The sequence below is a fragment of the Bombyx mori genome, chromosome 22, assembly GCF_030269925.1.
Source record: "Bombyx mori chromosome 22, ASM3026992v2".
NCBI lineage: Eukaryota > Metazoa > Arthropoda > Insecta > Lepidoptera > Bombycidae > Bombyx > Bombyx mori.
In genome coordinates, this window is record NC_085128.1 from 1349794 (window position 1) to 1368467 (window position 18674).

At 44.7% G+C, this 18674-nt stretch overlaps 1 protein-coding gene and 1 long non-coding RNA gene across 2 annotated transcripts; one reads left to right on the plus strand and one right to left on the minus strand.

Moving 5' to 3' along the window:
- The first annotated feature begins 1954 nt into the window (after positions 1 to 1954).
- On the plus strand, positions 1955 to 3384 carry LOC110385145 (uncharacterized). The gene is made up of 3 exons (XR_002430477.2): positions 1955 to 2143; positions 2534 to 2655; positions 3170 to 3384. It is a non-coding gene; the product is annotated as an uncharacterized LOC110385145 (long non-coding RNA).
- Positions 3385 to 6103: 2719 nt separating this feature from the next.
- LOC119630223 (serine/arginine repetitive matrix protein 1-like) lies at positions 6104 to 15333 on the minus strand. The gene is made up of 2 exons (XM_062675084.1): positions 13914 to 15333; positions 6104 to 6192 (listed from the first exon to the last, which is right to left on the minus strand). Exons 1-2 carry the CDS (start codon positions 15331 to 15333, stop codon positions 6104 to 6106), a joined length of 1509 nt encoding a protein of 502 aa, XP_062531068.1.
- Positions 15334 to 18674: the final 3341 nt, after the last annotated feature.

Here is an 18674-nt window from a genome sequence, read left to right on the forward strand (position 1 = left end):
ATGTCGCCACCCACCTTGAGGTATGTGTTCTAAGGTCTGTCCCACCCTTCAAACCGAAACGCATTACTGCTTCACGGCAGATATAGGCAGGGTGGTAGTACCTACCCGTGCGGACTCACAAGACGTCCTACCACCAGCTTCCAACCTTGTTACAAGTCCTAATACTGGTTGTATTACAAAACACTATTTGAATGTTTTGAAGAATTAGTAAATATCTTTAATACCTACTTGTTTTTTTTTTTATTGCTTAGATTGGTGGACGAGCTCACAACCCACCTGGTGTTAAGTGGTTATTGGAGCCCATAGACATCTACAACGTAAACGCGCCACCCACCTTAAGATACAAGTTATAAAGTCTCAGTATAGTTACAACGGCTGCCCCACACTTCAAACCGAAACGCATTACTGCTTCACGGCAGAAATGGGCAGGGCGGTGGTACCTATCCGCGCGGACTCACAAGTGGTCCTACCACTAGTAATGACGCAAATCATAATTTTGCGGGTTTGATTTTTATTACACGATGTTATTCCTTCACCGTGGAAGTCAATCGTGAACATTTGTTGAGTACGTATTTCATTAGAAAAATTGGTACCCGCCTGCGGGATTCGAACACCGATGCATCGCTTTAACACGAATGCACCGGACCTCTTATCCTTTAGGCCACGACGACTTCAAAAAAGATTAAAGAAACATCCTAATAAAGGATTTAAAGAAACATCCTAATATACAGGGTAATAACACAGGGTGTCACATTTTTTAAATATAAATTATGTAGGTTAAACATCATTAGCGGAACCTAGTATTTATACGGACTGTACCTATACATCCTGCTGTGTTTTTCTGGTGATATTCTCTTACTTTACACCCACAATAGCTAAAGTATTGTGTTGTATTGGCATATTTAGTCTTGGACATCTTATGGTCTTGTAACGGTTAATATACATTTAGTAATTTGCCGCGAATCATTCTAATGCATTTCAGACTGAAGGATAGCCATATTATAATACTATTTAACTAGATCATTTCTTAAGGATTACTTAGAGCCAGATGGAGCGACTACTCGAATGCCAATTCAAATTTAAAAACGGGCTTCTAAATTGCGCAATAAGTGTTTGCATTTACAATGTCGGCGTAGGAAAATAGGCTCCACCCAACCAGCAGGGCGGATTCGCTTCATCGCCAGCCATTAACTGAAGGGTTGAACGATTAACCAGCCTCCCGTAACCCTACGTGGCGTTTTACGGTGGTAAAAATTTACATGACAACGCTCCGGGCCATAATCTGTTCCCATTATAATTTGCGGCAAGTGAAAATCCAATTTTATCGTCGTTCCATTGTATTTGGTGTTTGGATTACAATCGATTCGTGTTGTGTTCACAGAGGTATTTATTTATACTGGTGGTTGGCTGGTAGCCGAAATTGGACTATAACTACTTAATCTATATATTAATACGTGAAGCGAAAACTTTGTATCCCTTTTTACGAAAATTGCGCGAACGGAGGAGTATGAAATTTTCCACACTTATAGAGAATATAGAGAAGAAGTGCACAATGCTAATATTTTTTTAAAATAATGCATAAAAGATACATTAAATCAATAAAGAAAACATTACACACACTACATACCATGTATTTGACGCACACATACATGCATACTATTTACTGTCAAACTTTTGTTCTTAACGTCTGTTGTCAAATTGAGAATAGAATATTGTTTGTCTTTGTTAATATTTTTTATACAATCTTAATAGTGTACATATTTACAATTCCAATTAATTATAGTCGAATTTCGACTACTGCGGGACCTCTAGTTTAAATTATAAGTTTGAACATTATTATGGTTCTATTGTCAAAGACGCAAAGAAAGAAGGGCAAACGAAAACACTCCAAAAACGAACACGCATTGACATATTATTATAAAATATTTAAAAAGGTCGGATTATCATCATTGAAATGACTTTTCAATTTGTCTGTTGCCTAATTTATTTATTTTCACCTTAATTATTATGACTTAGTTTAATTTTTTTTTATTTTGAGTTCCTCAATTTGTTTGCTATTAATTTAAATCTGACTAGATTCTATGTTTCTAATTTCACACAACAATGAAATTATGATTCAAAGACATGTTGTGTATGATGTGAGGTAAAATATTGCAACACATATTTAAATGAAGTTTATTATTTAGGAATGTAACGAATAAGTTATTCTTGTTGTGTGTATTTATTAATAAATAAACAAATCTGGATTTTCAAAATATTTATTTCCTGTGCGCTCAGCGTACAATACTATCGCCTGGAGCGACCCGAGATTGGAATATGCAAATACCTTCAGTTTAACTTCGACAACTGCTGTGGCAGCATAACCAACCGCGTTTGTTCACGGAACAATTACTGTGTAAATTTTCTAGAAAAATCCCAAATATTCTTTCTAGAAACTTCTAGAAAAATAGAAATGCTACAATAGTGAATTTCGGCTTATTCTTTAAGTAAATATCGTCGAATTTATAAAATAATCAAATTTGTTGAATTCCAGATATTGTACACTATATTTTCTTCGATCCAGCCGAAGTTCTTCCCCACAAGATGGAGAAGATCCCGTATATGCTTGAAGAAGATTTGGCTTTTCCTCCCTTGGAAGTGGCGCCATGAGAAAAGGTATTCGCCCTTAACGTTTACACCTTCGAGTGGTTAAACGAACTAGATTTAAAATAAATAATGAAAATATAATAATAATGCTTTCTGAGCGCTGATGAGGCTGCCGCGTCAGTGTTTTTTTCTTTTTTAAACCTGTCCTATGTTCGAAAATCAAGATTTGATAGGTTTGTTTGTGTACGAACAGTTGAAACATTGTGTAGAGATAATCTCAAGTATACTATTGGCTTCAAAGTTACCTTAAAAGCTACGAGTGAAGCTACTTGTAGTCTGCATTACGAAACTTCTCTCTTCTAAACTAAATAATATGGTAGTTTATTTTATTGAGCCATGATATCAAAACATCATAATGGTCATTGATTGTCCTGTTTTGATCTTAATTAAAAAAAAAGATGTATGGTGTCGTGGGACACCGGATAGGAACGAAGTTCCATATAAAAAAAAAGACTTTGTGCGGAAAACAAGGCCTTATTCCACGGACTTTTCTTACGATTTTTACTAACACTTTTTTTTTCAGTTCTGTCGCTCAGCAAAATTCTATATCTCCACCAAGCGTGCCGTAAGGAACTTCGTTCCAAAAAAAACATATGAAAATTTGGTAATGTTTTTTGTACATTTCAAATTCGTTTGTCATACCTATGTTTCCGTCGTGACTCCAAAGCTAATGACTTCTTAAGCTCATTAAAAAATCGATCTCTAATAAACCGGTAAAAATAAATTCTCTGAAACAAATATACTCTCTTTTAGTTTCAATCTAGCGTCGAACAGTAAATCGTTTAGCGAAGATTGTTTGTGTAGATGACGCCGTAATGCGGTTTGTACGCGGATACGCTACCGTTTAACACTCTAAGCGCTAGGGCTGGCACTTTATTTATTGTATTTATTTTAAATCTAGCTAAATTTAAACCCTCGATGGTGTAAGTGTTCACGGCGAATACCTTTTATCATGGCGCCACTTACAAGGAAGGAGAATCCAAATCATCTTCAAAGATATATAGAATCGCTCTCTTGGGAGGACTTATTTCAAGCTAGACTAAAGGCAATCTAATTTACAAGTGCAGGATAGATCTGGCGTGGAATACTACTCTGACATCTGTATTCGCAAATACCAGCTTTTTCTATTTGACTCGCTTCAGAAATTTGCCGTTCGAATTAAAGAGGATGCCAGCATCTTTGGAAAATTGAAGGTGGTGGATAGATGTTAAATATTTCGCGTACTCAATTTTATGTTACTTGAAGATCTTATTGATATAGTCTACTAAATTTATTAGCTTGCCACTCTACACTGTTGCGGACTCCAGCCTTCTTTGTTACATTAGTTTTGAAATCGTTGACATTTTTTCATGTATACGTGTACATACGTATTTTCTAAGAAGAAATGGTGGTTAGAAAAGTATTTTACTACATAATATGAAAACCATCGGTCAGCGTAGCGCCAACGTTTGGTTTGATTACAGCAGTCGATTATTGACACATATTGTTTAAGTCTTAGCTGTATTTAAATAACAGCTAAGCTAGCGGGATACCATTAGGCACTCATAGTTGCGTGCTACCCGTGTGCAAAATGAGGTTCGTACTGTTTTATCAATCCATTCTTGCATGAGAAGTTTTAACAATCATAAATAATTAATAGAATTTTAATTAGGCTCCATTTTTTACTGGTGTTAGGACCCCTTGTGAGTTCGCACCGTGCCACCACTCTGCCTATTTCTGTCGTGAAGTAGTAACGCATTTCGGTTTGAGGGGTGGGGCAGCCGTTATAACTATACTAAGACTTTAGAACTCATATCTCAAGGTGGATGGTGGCATATACGTTGTGGATGTCTAAGGGCTCCGGCAACCACATAACACTAGGTGGGCTGTAAGCTCGTCCAGCCATCGAAGCAATAAAAAAATAAAAATAAAAATATTAAAATTAAAAATATTTTTTAAAATGTTAACAATTTATATTTAGTGTGTCAACCCTATGCATCCCCGCGCGGTTAGCCTAAAGGGTTTCTCTCCCCGTCGTCGGCCGTTTTAAAACAAGGTTATTAAACAAACCGCGCATTGATGCGTTTTGTGAAACTCATAAATACTAAACGGATATTTCCAGGTTTATATTCTTGTTTGTTTATGTTAAATATTTTTATTTGTTTTAGTATGTAATCGATTTATTATTTTAAATGTTCGATTTATGTGACTTTAATGTTCTTCTACATAAGTTATGACGTTTTATTGTTGTTTTATAAATATGTAAACGCTATTGTTTATAAACTAGAAGCTTTAATAGTGCCAGCGCCAATTGTATAGACAGTAATGCGTTTCGGTTTGTAAGGCAGGGCAGTCGTTGTAACTATACTGAGATCTTAGAACGTATATCTCAAGGTGGGTGGCGCATTTACGTTGTAGATGTTTATGGGTTCCAGTAACCACTTAACATCAGGTGGGCTGTGAGCTCGTCCACCCATCTCAGCAATAAAAAAAAAGAAAAAAAGACATCGAACATTATTGATCCGTAATGAGCTGCTCATTGTATTAAATTATTTTCATTAAAAAGCGAAGAATACTTGTAGAGCGGAAAATTCTCAACATTTCCAAAACTCCTACCAAAATAAATACAACAATTTTCTAATTGGTTAATTTTCTTTTTTGTGTGTTTACTTAAGCTCTCTGCTTATCGTGTATTTTAGTGTATTTTCTAAGTAATAAAAAAGTAATAAGTGCATCCACCTTTATGTGGAAAATCTGTGCTTTTAGAATTTTATAGTCGTTTCGAGATATTAAAGACATTCGCATCACTAATGCACATATTTATAAGTGAAACCATTAGTTTTTCTTATGAGGTGTAGTTTGACCACTACCGACTCGCCTTCCATTGTAGTAGTTAAGTTAGAGATATCCTGCCTTACAACTGTATGTTAGTGAGCGCAGAAGTAACAGCCTGAAGTTTAAATACATCGTAACAAAATAGTTAGAACTTGAAGAGGAATTCATGAATGTTATATAGTAATTGAAGAGAACGATTACACAGGGAAATATCTTAGAGCAGACTTTGCGTAGTATCTTGGTTGGGAGCTTCGGTAAATACCGTTTAGTTACCGTAGCTATATTTAGAGTAATGTAAACAGTCGACGTCGCCCAAAACACGTCATTACGGATCTTCCTGATCCATTAACGGCGCTTTTAGGTACCACAAGCACCGGTCATCGTCCTCGTCGAACCCGTCGCTTGCGACGAAGGGCTCGACGAGCGAATTAACCCATAGACACAGCCCACTGAGTTTCTCGCCGGATCTTCTCGGTGGGTCGCGTTTCCGATTCGGTGATAAATTCTGCGAAGCACTGCTCTTGCTAGGGCCAGTATTAGGAAAACTCCGGTTTGAGCCCCGTGAGCTCACCTACACGTTAGGGCGAAGCTGATATAGCCTCTTAAGGCTATCAGTATAGGAAAAAAAAAATAGAGTAATAGTTTAGTCCAGCTTCTTTTTATATTTCATCACACCAAAACAGACACTTCCTCTTCCTCTTAGCGTCATGTTCCTATGCTGAGGGTCGTGACCTTTACGAAACACTTTTGTTAGGATTATGTTCATCCATTACCTCCTGTCCTCTGCGCAGTGTTAATTTGATTTCCAAAACAAGCACAACAAGCGCTAACAACAAGAATTCATTTTAAAAAAACACACACACATCTCAGGTCCAAACATTTCTAGTCGATTAGACAATGTTTCAAAAACCATCATTGGTATCAGTTAACACATCATCACACACATTCGTACAGACAGAATTGTAGGAATGCGATTTTCGAACACGCCTCCATAAGCCATTAGCAGGTGAGATGTCGTTAAGGCGAACTATCAAACAATGAACTAATTGTAATGGCGCTAGTGAAATGTAAAAATGTAGTTAATTGTGAACCCACTAAGTTTTTCGTCGGATCTACTCAGTGGGTTGCGATTCCGATCCGGTCGTAGAGTAGTTAGTAATTCTATCAGCTTGCGCCCCTGAGCTCACCTACCAGTCGGAGTTGGAATAGCCCCTTAGGTTACCAACGATTAGGCAGGGAAGTTAATTGTGTTATTTAATTGTCTGTTTATTTATTTTTTATTTATTTCTTAGATGGCTGGACAAGCTCGTAGCTGACCTGGTACTAAGTGGTTACTGGATCCACAACGTAAATGCGCCACCCACCTTGAGATATAAGTTCTAAGGTCTCAGTATAATTACAACGGCTGCCCTACCCTTCAAACCGAAACGCATTACTGCTTCACGGCAAAAATAGGTAGGGTGGTGGTACCTACCCGCGCAGACTCACAAGAGGTCCTACCACCAGTCTGTGACGACAGAAGGCCTGGTTGGTGTGCGGTTTGAACCAGAGCAAAGTGATACTACTCGTAGTGGATGTACCATCTTACCTGATAGACCATCGGGCTAGATTTGGGTTTCTAGCTCGTGTAATCCAATGTCAATAATATCATAGTTATATTCCACTTTAAAACATTATTGAATAGACAGCGTTAAAGAAATAAAAAATAAAAAAAAACATTAGTTATTTTCCTTTGTTGGATTAATGTCACGACTCACTTTGTGTTACGAAAATTAAACCAATAAGGCTGTTGAGCACAAACGACTTATGGCCTATGTTATATATATTATAAAATAATTTAAATAATGGCATTGAAACGGAGCCTTAACGTTCAGTTTTTCACGTTCGAAAATCGTAATACCCGTTGAAAGTTTTCGTTCGGTTTCATCCGTAGCTCTCTCTTGTTCAGTGATTCGTTGTACGCGCGATAAGATTATAAGCGAACGGACCAACTCCTTCACGGGCAATAGTTCCAATGAGTTTTTGGATCGCGACGTCGAAGCATTGCGTTTATTAACTATCTTTAAGTTAAAATCGGGTCGGCTAAGCCTTGTATAGTCAGCGAAAATATAATTTGTAGGCAGTGGCTTGGCTCTGCCCCTGGCATTGCTGAAGTTCATGGGCGACGGTAACCACTCACCATCAGGTGGACCATATGCTCGTCTACCTACAAGGGCAATAAAAAAAATCGATATTAAACGATTCAGCAATGAGCTGGCATGACGTTAAGATTGATGAGCTTAAAGTGTCTTGTCTTTTAGGCCAGGACGACTTTAATAGGATGAGATCGTTGATTCTAATTTTGTGTCGAGTTCTTTTGTTGGTAGAAACTGTTCGTTTGACACTAAGGTATATTTTAGGGAGAGCAACGAAGGGAAGATCTTTCATTGAGCATGTATTTTTGGTCGTTCAAATTTCAAATAGTCCTAGTTTCAAATTTTGTTTGTCGCATCCTGTATATTATGTACATATATGCAAACTAATCTCAGAAAAATCGCTAGTGTGAGTCGCTGTCGCTTAACCTAAATAGCCTTTTACCCCTCGATCTGTACGTGTAGGTACGTACAGATCTATGTATGTAGATACCAAGCTAGCATGAGCGTGTTAAAAGCGACCATTGTTTCCCTAACGTCAAAGCTCTCTTTAATCACGCTAAGCCATTATAATCCTCCCTTTTAATTGCTGAATTCGAACTTGGTTCAAATCGACACCGAGTTTATCTGCCCAACGAACTGAGGGCGCCCGTGAGGATCGTTCGGCGATGATTTGTTAAAGTTTCAAAAACTTTGACAATTTTAAAGCTTTCGTTTTAAACGGTTGCGTCATTTGAAACTTGACGTAATTGCGGCGAAGGGAGTTTTTGGAACGAAGCTCCTTATGGGACGATGCGGAGGGGTACCCTAACCGGGAAAAAAACGTCCGTAACGTAAGATTTTTATTAGTAACTAGCGACCCGCCCTCGCTTCGCTTCGGAAACATTAAAACACACATGAAACCAAAAAAATAAAAATAAAAAATAAAATAAAAAAGTAGCCTATGTTCATCAGGGACAATGTCGGCTTCTAATGGAAAAAGAATTTTTCAAATCGGTCCAGTAGTTTCGGAGCCTATTCGAAACAAACAAACAAACAAATCTTTCCTCTTTATAATATTAGTATAGATGCACACAGTGTACGACTTAACTTTGTAATAACGTACAAAAAATAATATTTTTTTTTATCATTCATTGACCACGATCTCAGAGCGTTCGTTTGTGCAATACACTAACTCTTATGCAAACAACCGTGAATGAAGTGCACCACAATAAGTTCGCACGCTACCGAATGACCGTGGGTTATTGCGAAACCGATCGTTTTATTTTCTTTATACCTCGAATAGAACTTAAAATTAATATTTTTATAATAAGGAACTTCGAAGGATAGGAGGACACTTTAATATAGTAATTCTGCATTTGTGGTAATTCTAGATAAAATATAGCATAGATAAAATTTAAGCACACATTTTCAGGTACGATAAAACGCTAAGCGTTATCCAACAACTAACCAACATCGATATGAACTAATGTTGTCCGGATGAGACGGGTACCCCGGTTCATCCCGGGCCTATTCAAATTGTACGAGAACGGACATCCTCGGTCCGGGGAATTAATCTCTGACTATTTCAGTATCGGTAGCTTCACTCGAGATTCTTTGATAATTTAATTAATAAAATAATAGCTTCAAACAATAGTTTCGTGGTCCGAAAATGTATCTATATATATATATATATTATTATAAGTATATATTATAAGTATATATTTCTTCTGTGCGTGTGTTTGTCACTGAACACCTCCTAAATGGCTGAACCGATTTTAATGAAATTTTCTGTGTACCTTCAGGTGGATTCGAGAATGGTTTAGATTTACAAATCAGCGCTGCAGTCGGTATCTAGGTTATCTATCTTTCCTAGAATAGAATTTATATGGCAAAACAACGTTTGCCAGCTAGTAGGGTATTAAATATTTTCGGATTAGAACCAGATAATCTATAACCACAAAATTACAATCACCTTATTGATTAAAATTTCGAATAACATCGACCCGAATTAAAGTACGATCGAAATAACTTATTGTGTGCTAAAAGAATATCTTTAGTTAAATATACGTACGTATTATTCTGTAAAAACTGAGACCTAAGAACTCATATCTTAAGGAAATGGCGGCATTTATGTTGTTCATGTCTTTTTTAATTTTTATTGCTTAACTGGGTGGACGAGTTCACGGACCACCGGGTGTTAAGTGGTTCTCGACGCCCATAAACATCTACAACGTAAATGCCGCCACCTACATTGAGATATGAGATCTTAAGTCTCAGTTTTTACGGACTACGGCCGCCCTTTAAACCGATACGCATTGCTCCACAGTAGAAATAGGCAGAGTGATGGTACCCGTGCGGCCTCACAAGACGTCCTACCACCAGTCTATGGGTTCCAGTAACCATTTAACATCAGATGCGCCTTAAGCTCATTCCGCTATCTAAGCAATAAACAAAAAGAAACTAAATTACATTATTTTGATATTTATAGGCAGATGAATTTACACATTTTTTTTGATACTTTTTGATTACAAGAGATGAGACGTTAAAGCATTAAGATATCTCCGTACAAAGCCGTACAAGATCACTTCGCGGTTGAAACAGGTAAGTAGTGTAGCTACCCTGCCGTGATGACTCACAGCGCACATTAACAGTAATGCAAATTATGAAGTATTATATATGCGACCTTTATTAAGTACTAGCGGCACGCTCCGACTCCGCTCCGGCTCCGCTCGGGTCTTTAACAAAAATTTCAACGATATTTGACTTTTTTTTTTTTTGTCAGGAGGAAATCGCCGGACTTCCGCCCTTCACTGGGGATGGAGGGCGGGGCATGTCGGAGTCGAACCGACTAAAACCTCCTGTCTCTCAACAACCAACGTCCAAACCTCGCATGAGACAAAACTCATGAAAAGGCAAGGGGGGGAAAGTGAAGCGTTTAGTGCGGAGCACATCTCTCCCATCACCCTCCCCCTCGGGACGCCGGACTGGCGGTCGTCGGCGCCACGACCACCAGCCCTCTCGGTCGGCAGGCTATCCGAAGCCCGCCTAGATGGCGCCGGTTAGAATGGTCTATCCTACGGAATACCCCGCTGGGTCAGAACCAGCGTGGGTTGAGGATAGCCGGCCTTCCATCACCCGGATGCTCATGCATAAAACGCGTGCAGAGCAGCTTGCACGTCGTCTTCTTAGGCCCCCTTCGTCGGTCCCCAGGCCGACATGTGAGGGAGACCCGAAACACTTAGAGGGCCAGGGCTTGGGCGAGATCCGCCTCCCTGGCCCCCGCTCGACGGCGGTGGGCCTGTGCGTCTCTCACGCGCCCCGCCGCCTCCTTCTGCGAGATGGTGCACTCGCAGAAGTCGAGCATCGCCTTCCACGACTCGTCGTCACCGAGCATCGATGCCACAACACTCGGCAACGACAAGTCGTTTCCTATTTTTGCGACGAGGACACGGCGCCACCCCTCCCATGCGGGGCAGGCAACGAGCGTGTGCTCCGCCGTGTCCAAGTCGCAACCACAATGGTGGCACTCTGCCGTCGGCTCGGCTCCGATCCGGTGCAGGAACTCACCGAAGCAACCATGCCCAGTGAGCACCTGCGTGAGCCGGAAAGTGAGGCGTCCTCTGTCACGATTCACCCAGTTCACAAGAACCGGGCGAATCGCCTCGACGGTCCTACGACCAGCCGAAGGATCGGCCAGCCGTCTGGACCATGACTCCAGCACGGACCGCCGAGATTGGGCCCTCCGCGCTCTGACCACACTGGGGCTGAGACGTGCCACGCCCCGGGCACGAAGGTCAGCCCGCCACTGATAGTCAGCGGCGAGCGCCTCCGCCTCCAGGACCCAAGGCGGCGTCCCAGCCAGTACACACGCCGCCTCGAAGGAGATGGTGCGATAGCCACGGATGACCCTGACCGCGATGGTGCGTTGCGGCCGTTGCAGCAGCTTCGCTACCCCCACGGCCAGGGACTGGCCCCACACGGGCGCCCCGTATAGGGCCATTGATCGCACCACCCCCGTATAGAGACGGCGCGTCACCTGGTCAGGCCCCCCCACGTTGGGCAGAAGCCGGCTTAACGCGCCGGCCACCCCCAACAAACGAGGGACCAGGTTCTGAAAGTGAGCACGGAAGGTCCAACGACTGTCCAGAATGAGGCCGAGGTACTTCAACTGCACCCCGACCTCGATACGGACGCCTCCAACCATGATATGGGCATCGACAGGTGGCACTCTCCGGGGCCTGTGGAACCACATGGCCTCGGATTTACTGAGCGCCACGTCGAGGCCCAATCTCCTGATTTTGCCGACGACATGCGCCACCCCAGCGGTGGCAAGACGAGCAGACTCAGCAAAACTCCCCCCCCGGGCCACGACCAGCGTGTCGTCTGCGTAACAGATTACGCTTAGGCCCGGGAGGAGGGCACCCCTCAGTACCCAGTCATACCCGATATTCCACAAAAGGGGGCCGAGCACCGACCCCTGTGGAACACCGCGCACGACCGGGAACCTGTGCACGATCCCACCGTGTCCGGTACACGTGACCGATCTGTCCTCCAAGTAGGAACCCACCAGTCGGCGAAGGTAGAGAGGCACTCCGTGTCTTTCCAGTGCCCCCCCTATCACGGACCAGGGCAGGGTGTTAAACGCATTGGCGATGTCGAGCGACACCGCCAAGGCCACCCCACCCCTGGAGACGGCTTCTTCCGAGAGAGCCCGTACGCGAAGGATCGCGTCCACCGTTGAACGGCCCTCTCGAAAGCCATACTGCTCCGCCGACAGATCGGGTCCCACCCCGCCCAGATGCTGAATGATGCGGACCGCCAGAATGCGTTCCAGCAGCTTGCCCACCTCATCCAGCAACACGATGGGACGGTACCCGGCGGCAGTTTCCGCCGGGCGCCCCTCCTTTCTCAACAGCACGAGTCTGCCCGTCCTCCACGATGAAGGAAACCGTCCCGACTCGAGGCAGGAGTTGTAAAGCCTCAAGAGTCGGTCCCCCAGGGCACCAAGAGCCAAGGCCCAAACCCGGCCATGGACGCCGTCCGGACCGGGTGCAGTGTCCTTCGCGCACATTTTACGCACGGCCACATGGAGCTCCGCCCCCGTTATATGGGGCACCTCAGCAGAGGCGTCGCCGCCGTTTTCCGACGGGACGTCCATAGCGGGAGCGATAAATCCCTCCCGCTCCTGCGGGAACAGCGCCGAGACGATGTCCCGCAACTGCTGAGGCTGGAGACGCTTCGTGATTGGGGGGGCCCATGGGCGCATTTTATTGCGCACCATATGATAGGGTCGCCCCCACGGATCCTCATCCAGCGTCTCCAAGAGACCCTCCATGTGTTGGTTCTTGGCTCTTCTGATGGCCAGCTGCAAAGCCCTCTGCGCGACGCGAAATGTGCCGTACAGCCGGGCCTCCACCACCGCGAACGCAACCGGATCGTTGCGCCGCGGCAAGCGACGGCGGCGATGCCTGGCGCACTCGCGCCTCGCCCGAACGCACTCCACGCGGAGTTGCGCGATTTCGGGCGACCACCAGTACACCTGGCGATTGGGAGGCCGAGGGCTGATCCGGGGCATCGATACGTCGCAGATGCGTCGCATCGTGTCCCGGAACCACCCCGCTTCGCGCTCGACCTCAACCTGATATGGACGCATGGGCGTCCACGCCGCCACCGTAGAGGCTTCCATCAGTAGCGCCTTATTCAGGCGCTTCAATGCCCACCTGGGGAATGACCGGGGCGCACCATGTGGGTAGTCACCGTGGGCGTCCGCGAATGCGGAGCGGGCGGAGAGATCAAACCGAATATATCGGTGATCTGACAGCGTCTCCGCCCCCTCCAAAACCCTCCAGTCGCGGATACGGCGCGCGATGGCCGGGCTCGCAAAAGTAACGTCCACAATGGACTCGCCCTGCCACCGCACGCACGTCGCAACCGACCCTCTATTCAACAAACAGAGGCCGGCCGCGTTCGCCCACCTCTCCAGTAGCCTACCCCGAGCGTCCGAGCGGGGGGAGCCCCATGCGACAGACTTCGCATTGAGGTCCTCCGCGAGAATCACTGGACGAGGAGCCACCTCCTCCTTGGTGGCGCAGTCGTCCAGGCCGGTGACCCTAATCTCGGCCATCCTCACCGGCCTGTGCACGCGCACCTCTTCCTCCGGCAACGCCACGCGGAGCGTCGCCACTAGTTTGTCCGCGATGCCAGAACTATCGGCACCGGGACATTCCAGCAGCTTCGCCCCATTGGCGGTATGCCGGAAGCGTAGACCTTCCTCTGCCCCGATTTCTGTCAGGTTTACGGCTGCGCGCGCCCGGGCCATCACCTCATTGTAGGTGAGGCCCTTTTCGGCGGCGCCCGGCAGCAAAGTCACTACCACGGCAGCTGACCCCGCTGCGCGCGGCTTGTTCTTTCTGTTTTTCTTCTTGCTAGCGGCCGGTGCTCGACCCTCGCGGGGAGCAGCCACGGCCGCCAGCGCTGTATTTCGGGCTGCAGCGGTCGGCGCTCGACCCTCTTGGGGAGCTGCCAGAGCTGCTGTCTGTCGCCGTGCTTTGGTACCCCGCTTCACCACTTCTGTCCAGCCCTCGTCCATGCTTGACGGGGGAGGAGGAAGGGGACGAGGCTGTGGTTGGGATCTCGGGGCGGGATTCTTGGCTCCCGCACCTCTGATATTCTGGTTCCGGCCTCCACGTCGTGCCACCCTCGCGGATGGGGTAGAAGTGGAGGTCGGCTGCGCGGCCCAGTCCCGTATGGCGGTCGTGGCTTTTGGTGCCGGGACGCAATTTCCGGAACCATTCGAGGAGCGGAGCATCTCCTCGAGGCCAGCAAAGTGTTTGCGGACCTCATCCGCCACCACCCGCGAGATGCAGGCCACCATTTCTTCTCTGCTTGGCGGCTCCGCAGGCCTGGGCCGCGACAGCGCCGGCCACTCGTCTACCATCCTCGCCAGTGGCGAGCGGATGTCTTCAGCCTGCGCTGGTGCAGGCCTTAACCTTCCTCTCTGCATGGACGTAGGGATGGCCGATATTTGGGGAGGCGGCGCAGGCCTTAACTCAACCCTCCGCGGGGGGTGAGGGAGTGCGGGAGTAGGCACTCGTGAAACAGGGGCCACAGAAGTGGGCGCTGGCATGGGCGCCGCCACACTCATCACAGCTCGTGAGGGCACGCTGGTGTCCATCTTCCTCGCGGGGGGCCCAGAGTGTGCCAGCGCAGGCATCGGCGACAAGGGAGTCCCATCTCGCAAGACCGGGGAGTCCTCCAGAATGCGACTCTCCCTGGAGTCAAGCTGCCCGACGAGTTTGGACATGGTGGGGATCAGCTTTGTCCTAACCATAGCGGCTCCCTCCCGGAGCCTTTTCCTGTAGCTGCTGCCTGGCTCAGCGCCCTTGGCAGCCACAGTCGACAGCAGCTTCGCCAGATTGACCAGCGCAAGGTCGAGGTCGCGGAATGCCTCGTCCCCGCTAGCTAGGGACGCGGCCGATGTCGACATCGATTCCACCGACGTCGCTGGTGACACTGCGCCTCTCCTCCTTACTGGTGGCCGCTGGGGAGCGGGCATCGTGTCTTTCGTTGTGGCAGGCCCCGCAACCACCGGAGCCACCTCCTCGATGGCCATCGTCTTTTCCGGCACCTCGATGCTGGAAGATGACGCGCCGCCGTCGTCGGACGTTGTTAGTGGGTTCTTCCTTCGCCCCCTCTTTTTCCCTACCGATGGTCTGGTGGGGTTGATCGCACCCGACCCGCTGGCGAGCGCAGAGCGCATCGAGCCGGCGATCGGGGAGCGCCTCGGTTCGACGGGAATTCCGCTGCCCGTCGCACAGCCTCCTTCATCCTGGCAATTGTTGCCCCCCCCAGAATACGTGGGGCAGCGTGCTTCCACTGAGGTAGAAGCACGGAGGGATTCTCCGCCCGACTCGCGGGCGGTACCCTCCTGGGGTACTAACTTTGTACAATTGTCCATCATCATGAAATTTCTTTTTTTATTAACCAGGGGTTTGGTCCCCTGGGATCTATGACACCCTCGGGACTGGAAACCCTCCAGCCATACATCCCATCGCCGGGTGTCGAGCTTGGGATTGGGGCATTTTTGAAGAGGTTTGCGTCCTCGCGGCTCCGACCAGTAAAGGCAGGAGCCCCCGTTCCCCATGACTGGGGTTTACGGTTTGGCCGACGGTGGCCGAAGCCTGTCCGTCGCCCACAACGCGGTGTGGAGCCACGCCGGCGAGCCGGTACCTTCCATATCTGGAAGGCTTTCCCCTGTAGCCAAAGCCGGGGACATGGCAACCCGCAGCCGGAAGACACCAAAGTGCCGCCGGCTCATCAGGCTCCCGAGAGCCAACCCCTCATCCCCTAAATGCCACACTTTGCCAGTGCAAAGGGCGTGGGGAGAGGGTCCCTCACTCTCTCTCAAGCATCCCCCGCAGAACGCGGAGGCGGCTGCGGAGAGCTGGGCGCAGTTCTCTTGGTCGCGGCGTCCCACACAGATTCCTCTGCACGCGATTTTAGGGACGCACGCTTAAGCCCCACCGCCACGACAAGGCGGAACTACATTCGGTGGGGACGATATTTCACTGGTTTAATTTTTAAAAATAAAAGAACACTTATTGCGGCATAGCTATAATAGTTAGTCATATGCTGTCGTGGCACTTTTTTTAAATAATAATGTGTTCTACAAAGTCGTACTACATTATTTTATTCTATCATCAATAGTTTTCACAGGGCACGCGATGTAAAGAATATTTTACGTAGCTTTTTTACACCTGAGGTAACATTATTGGAATTTTGGTAAAGATCCCTAACTTTTTTCAAAAAAGATTATAGCGTATGTCACTCGGGAATAGTGTAGCTTCCAAACAGTGAAAGAATTTTTCATATAGGTTTAGTAGTTTCGGAGCCTATTCAATACAAACAAATTAATATTAGTATAGAAGTATAGATTTGCACGCTTTTCTTGCGAAATCTTTAGGCTATCTTCTTTAAGTACCTTGCTTAAAACGAACCTAGGGCCGCCTCGAATGCGGCCACTGAGCCGAGAGAGCACACCGCTGATATCCGCAGGTGAAAGCCGAACGAGTAGCTTCGTCCATTGTTTACTGAAATATTGCTAGAGCCAGGTGTGTTTGATCGAAAGCTTAAGTCAATAATAAAATACCAATCGAACTTTAAGTTGTTTAAAAGAATGGTGAAGGAAAACTACTAAGCAGTAATGCGTTTCGGTTTGAAGGGTGGGGTAGCCGTTGTAACTATACTGAGACCTTAGAACTTACATCTCGAGGTGGGTGGCGCATTTACGTTGTAGATGTCTATGGGCTCCAGTAACCACTTAACACCAGGTGGACTGTGAGCTCGTCCACCCATATAAGCATTAAAAAAAAACTTATCTGCTTATACTGTTTGTTTGCATCATTATCATTTATCATTTCCATACTGTTGATTTATTATGTGTGTGTAAGTATATTAGTATGTATTGTATGTAAGTATGTATATTGATATATATTATATTTAAACGGTTTATTATATGTATATATTTTCTATAATAATGTATTGTCTATGGTACACCGCAACATACCTACTATATTTTTATATTTTCCAGAATATCTGTAATTAAACGGTAGTCTGGAAGAGATCGCTTTTAGCGATAAGACCGCCTATTATACAAATGTATCTGCTTTTTAATTTTTTTTTTTAATGTAAATTGTGTTGGCGTGCAATAAAGTGTATTCTCTCTCTCTCTCTCTCTCTCTAAACTTTCGAAAATTTTGTTAAAATAACAAGTTAACTTTTAAGCTATATAACTGATTTATTATTAGTTTGGCGACTACTTAACTAACAACTTATAAGTCTACTAGCGGATCTGACAGACGTTGTCCTGCAAAAATTCATTCAAGTCGATCCAGCCGTTTAGTTGTAGTATAGATAAATAACCTAGATACCCACTGCGCGATCTGCCGGGCTGATATGTGAATCTAAGCCATCCAGGGTGCCACCCAAACGCATACAAAAAAATCATTAAAATCGATCCAGCCGCTTAGGAGTTCAGTGACAAACACACGCACAGAAGAAATATATATATGTTACCGGAAATGTATGAAATCAAGGAATTGTATACAAATCCTAGGAAATGTGTACAATTCCGATACTATTTAGGAAATGTATAAAATATTGTTTGAAAAACTATTTAATGCATAGATATCCTAGGAAATGTATAAATTTCCTCGGAATTGTATATAATTCCAATATCGTATTAGGAAATGTATAAAGTAAATGCTTTCTGTAATAAAACACGTTGTTAATAATATGTTTTTAATATAACACTTATTGAGACAATCGGGTAACAGTCATACCGTAAAATAATAATAATATATTCATATTATCTTACTAATTAAAACTTCTAAAATCAACTATCTATTAACTTTTAACGTATCACAAAATCAACTTATATTTATTCTTATAAAATCAAATTTTCATTTGGCAAGTAATCAGTCTGATAATTAAATAATTATAAATGTCAAAGTATAAAAGTAAATCTTTATATGATAATACTTTGTCAGTCCATATAGCTATTTATTTTTGCAGGGTAAGCTCGAATGGCATTTGGAAAAACATAATACTTTATTTTTAAAACACAGATATCTTGAAGTAGCACAGTTTTTCTTGCATAGGCACTTCTTAAATCCCTGGCCGGTTCCAGTGGATTGCATGTTGGCAACTGACCGTAGTGCAAGACTCGTCCCGCTGTCCCCGCGTACCCACCAATATCTTAAATGTTTTACATTTCCGATTGCTATTTAGGAATTGTATAGATTTCCTAGGAAATGTGTAATGTGTAAGTATAATATAATTTATTTCACACATTTCCGTGCGATTTTAGGAATTACATACATTTCCTAGGAATTGTATACAATGACGGATTACATACATTTCCGTTAACATATATAAAGATTAGAAAATTATTCGTATTTTTTTCTAATATTGTATTATGTTAAATTAATACTGTTTTAATTATTTTTTTTATTGCGAATATTTTATTCGAATATTTGATAATTACTATTTTTCTCCAAGCAAAGAATCGTAGTGGTCCATATATGTTTAAAAAATATAGGT

Excerpts from the sequence above, each read along its gene's own strand:
- LOC119630223 (XM_062675084.1), bottom strand. The coding sequence starts at position 15,333 with ATGCGCTCTGCGCTCGCCAGCGGGTCGGGTGCGATCAACCCCACCAGA. Across the intron at positions 6,193-13,913 it reads GCCGGGCGCCGCCGAAAAGG|GTCACGACCCTCAGCATAGG; the intron begins GCCTCACCTACA and ends TGTTTCGTAAAG.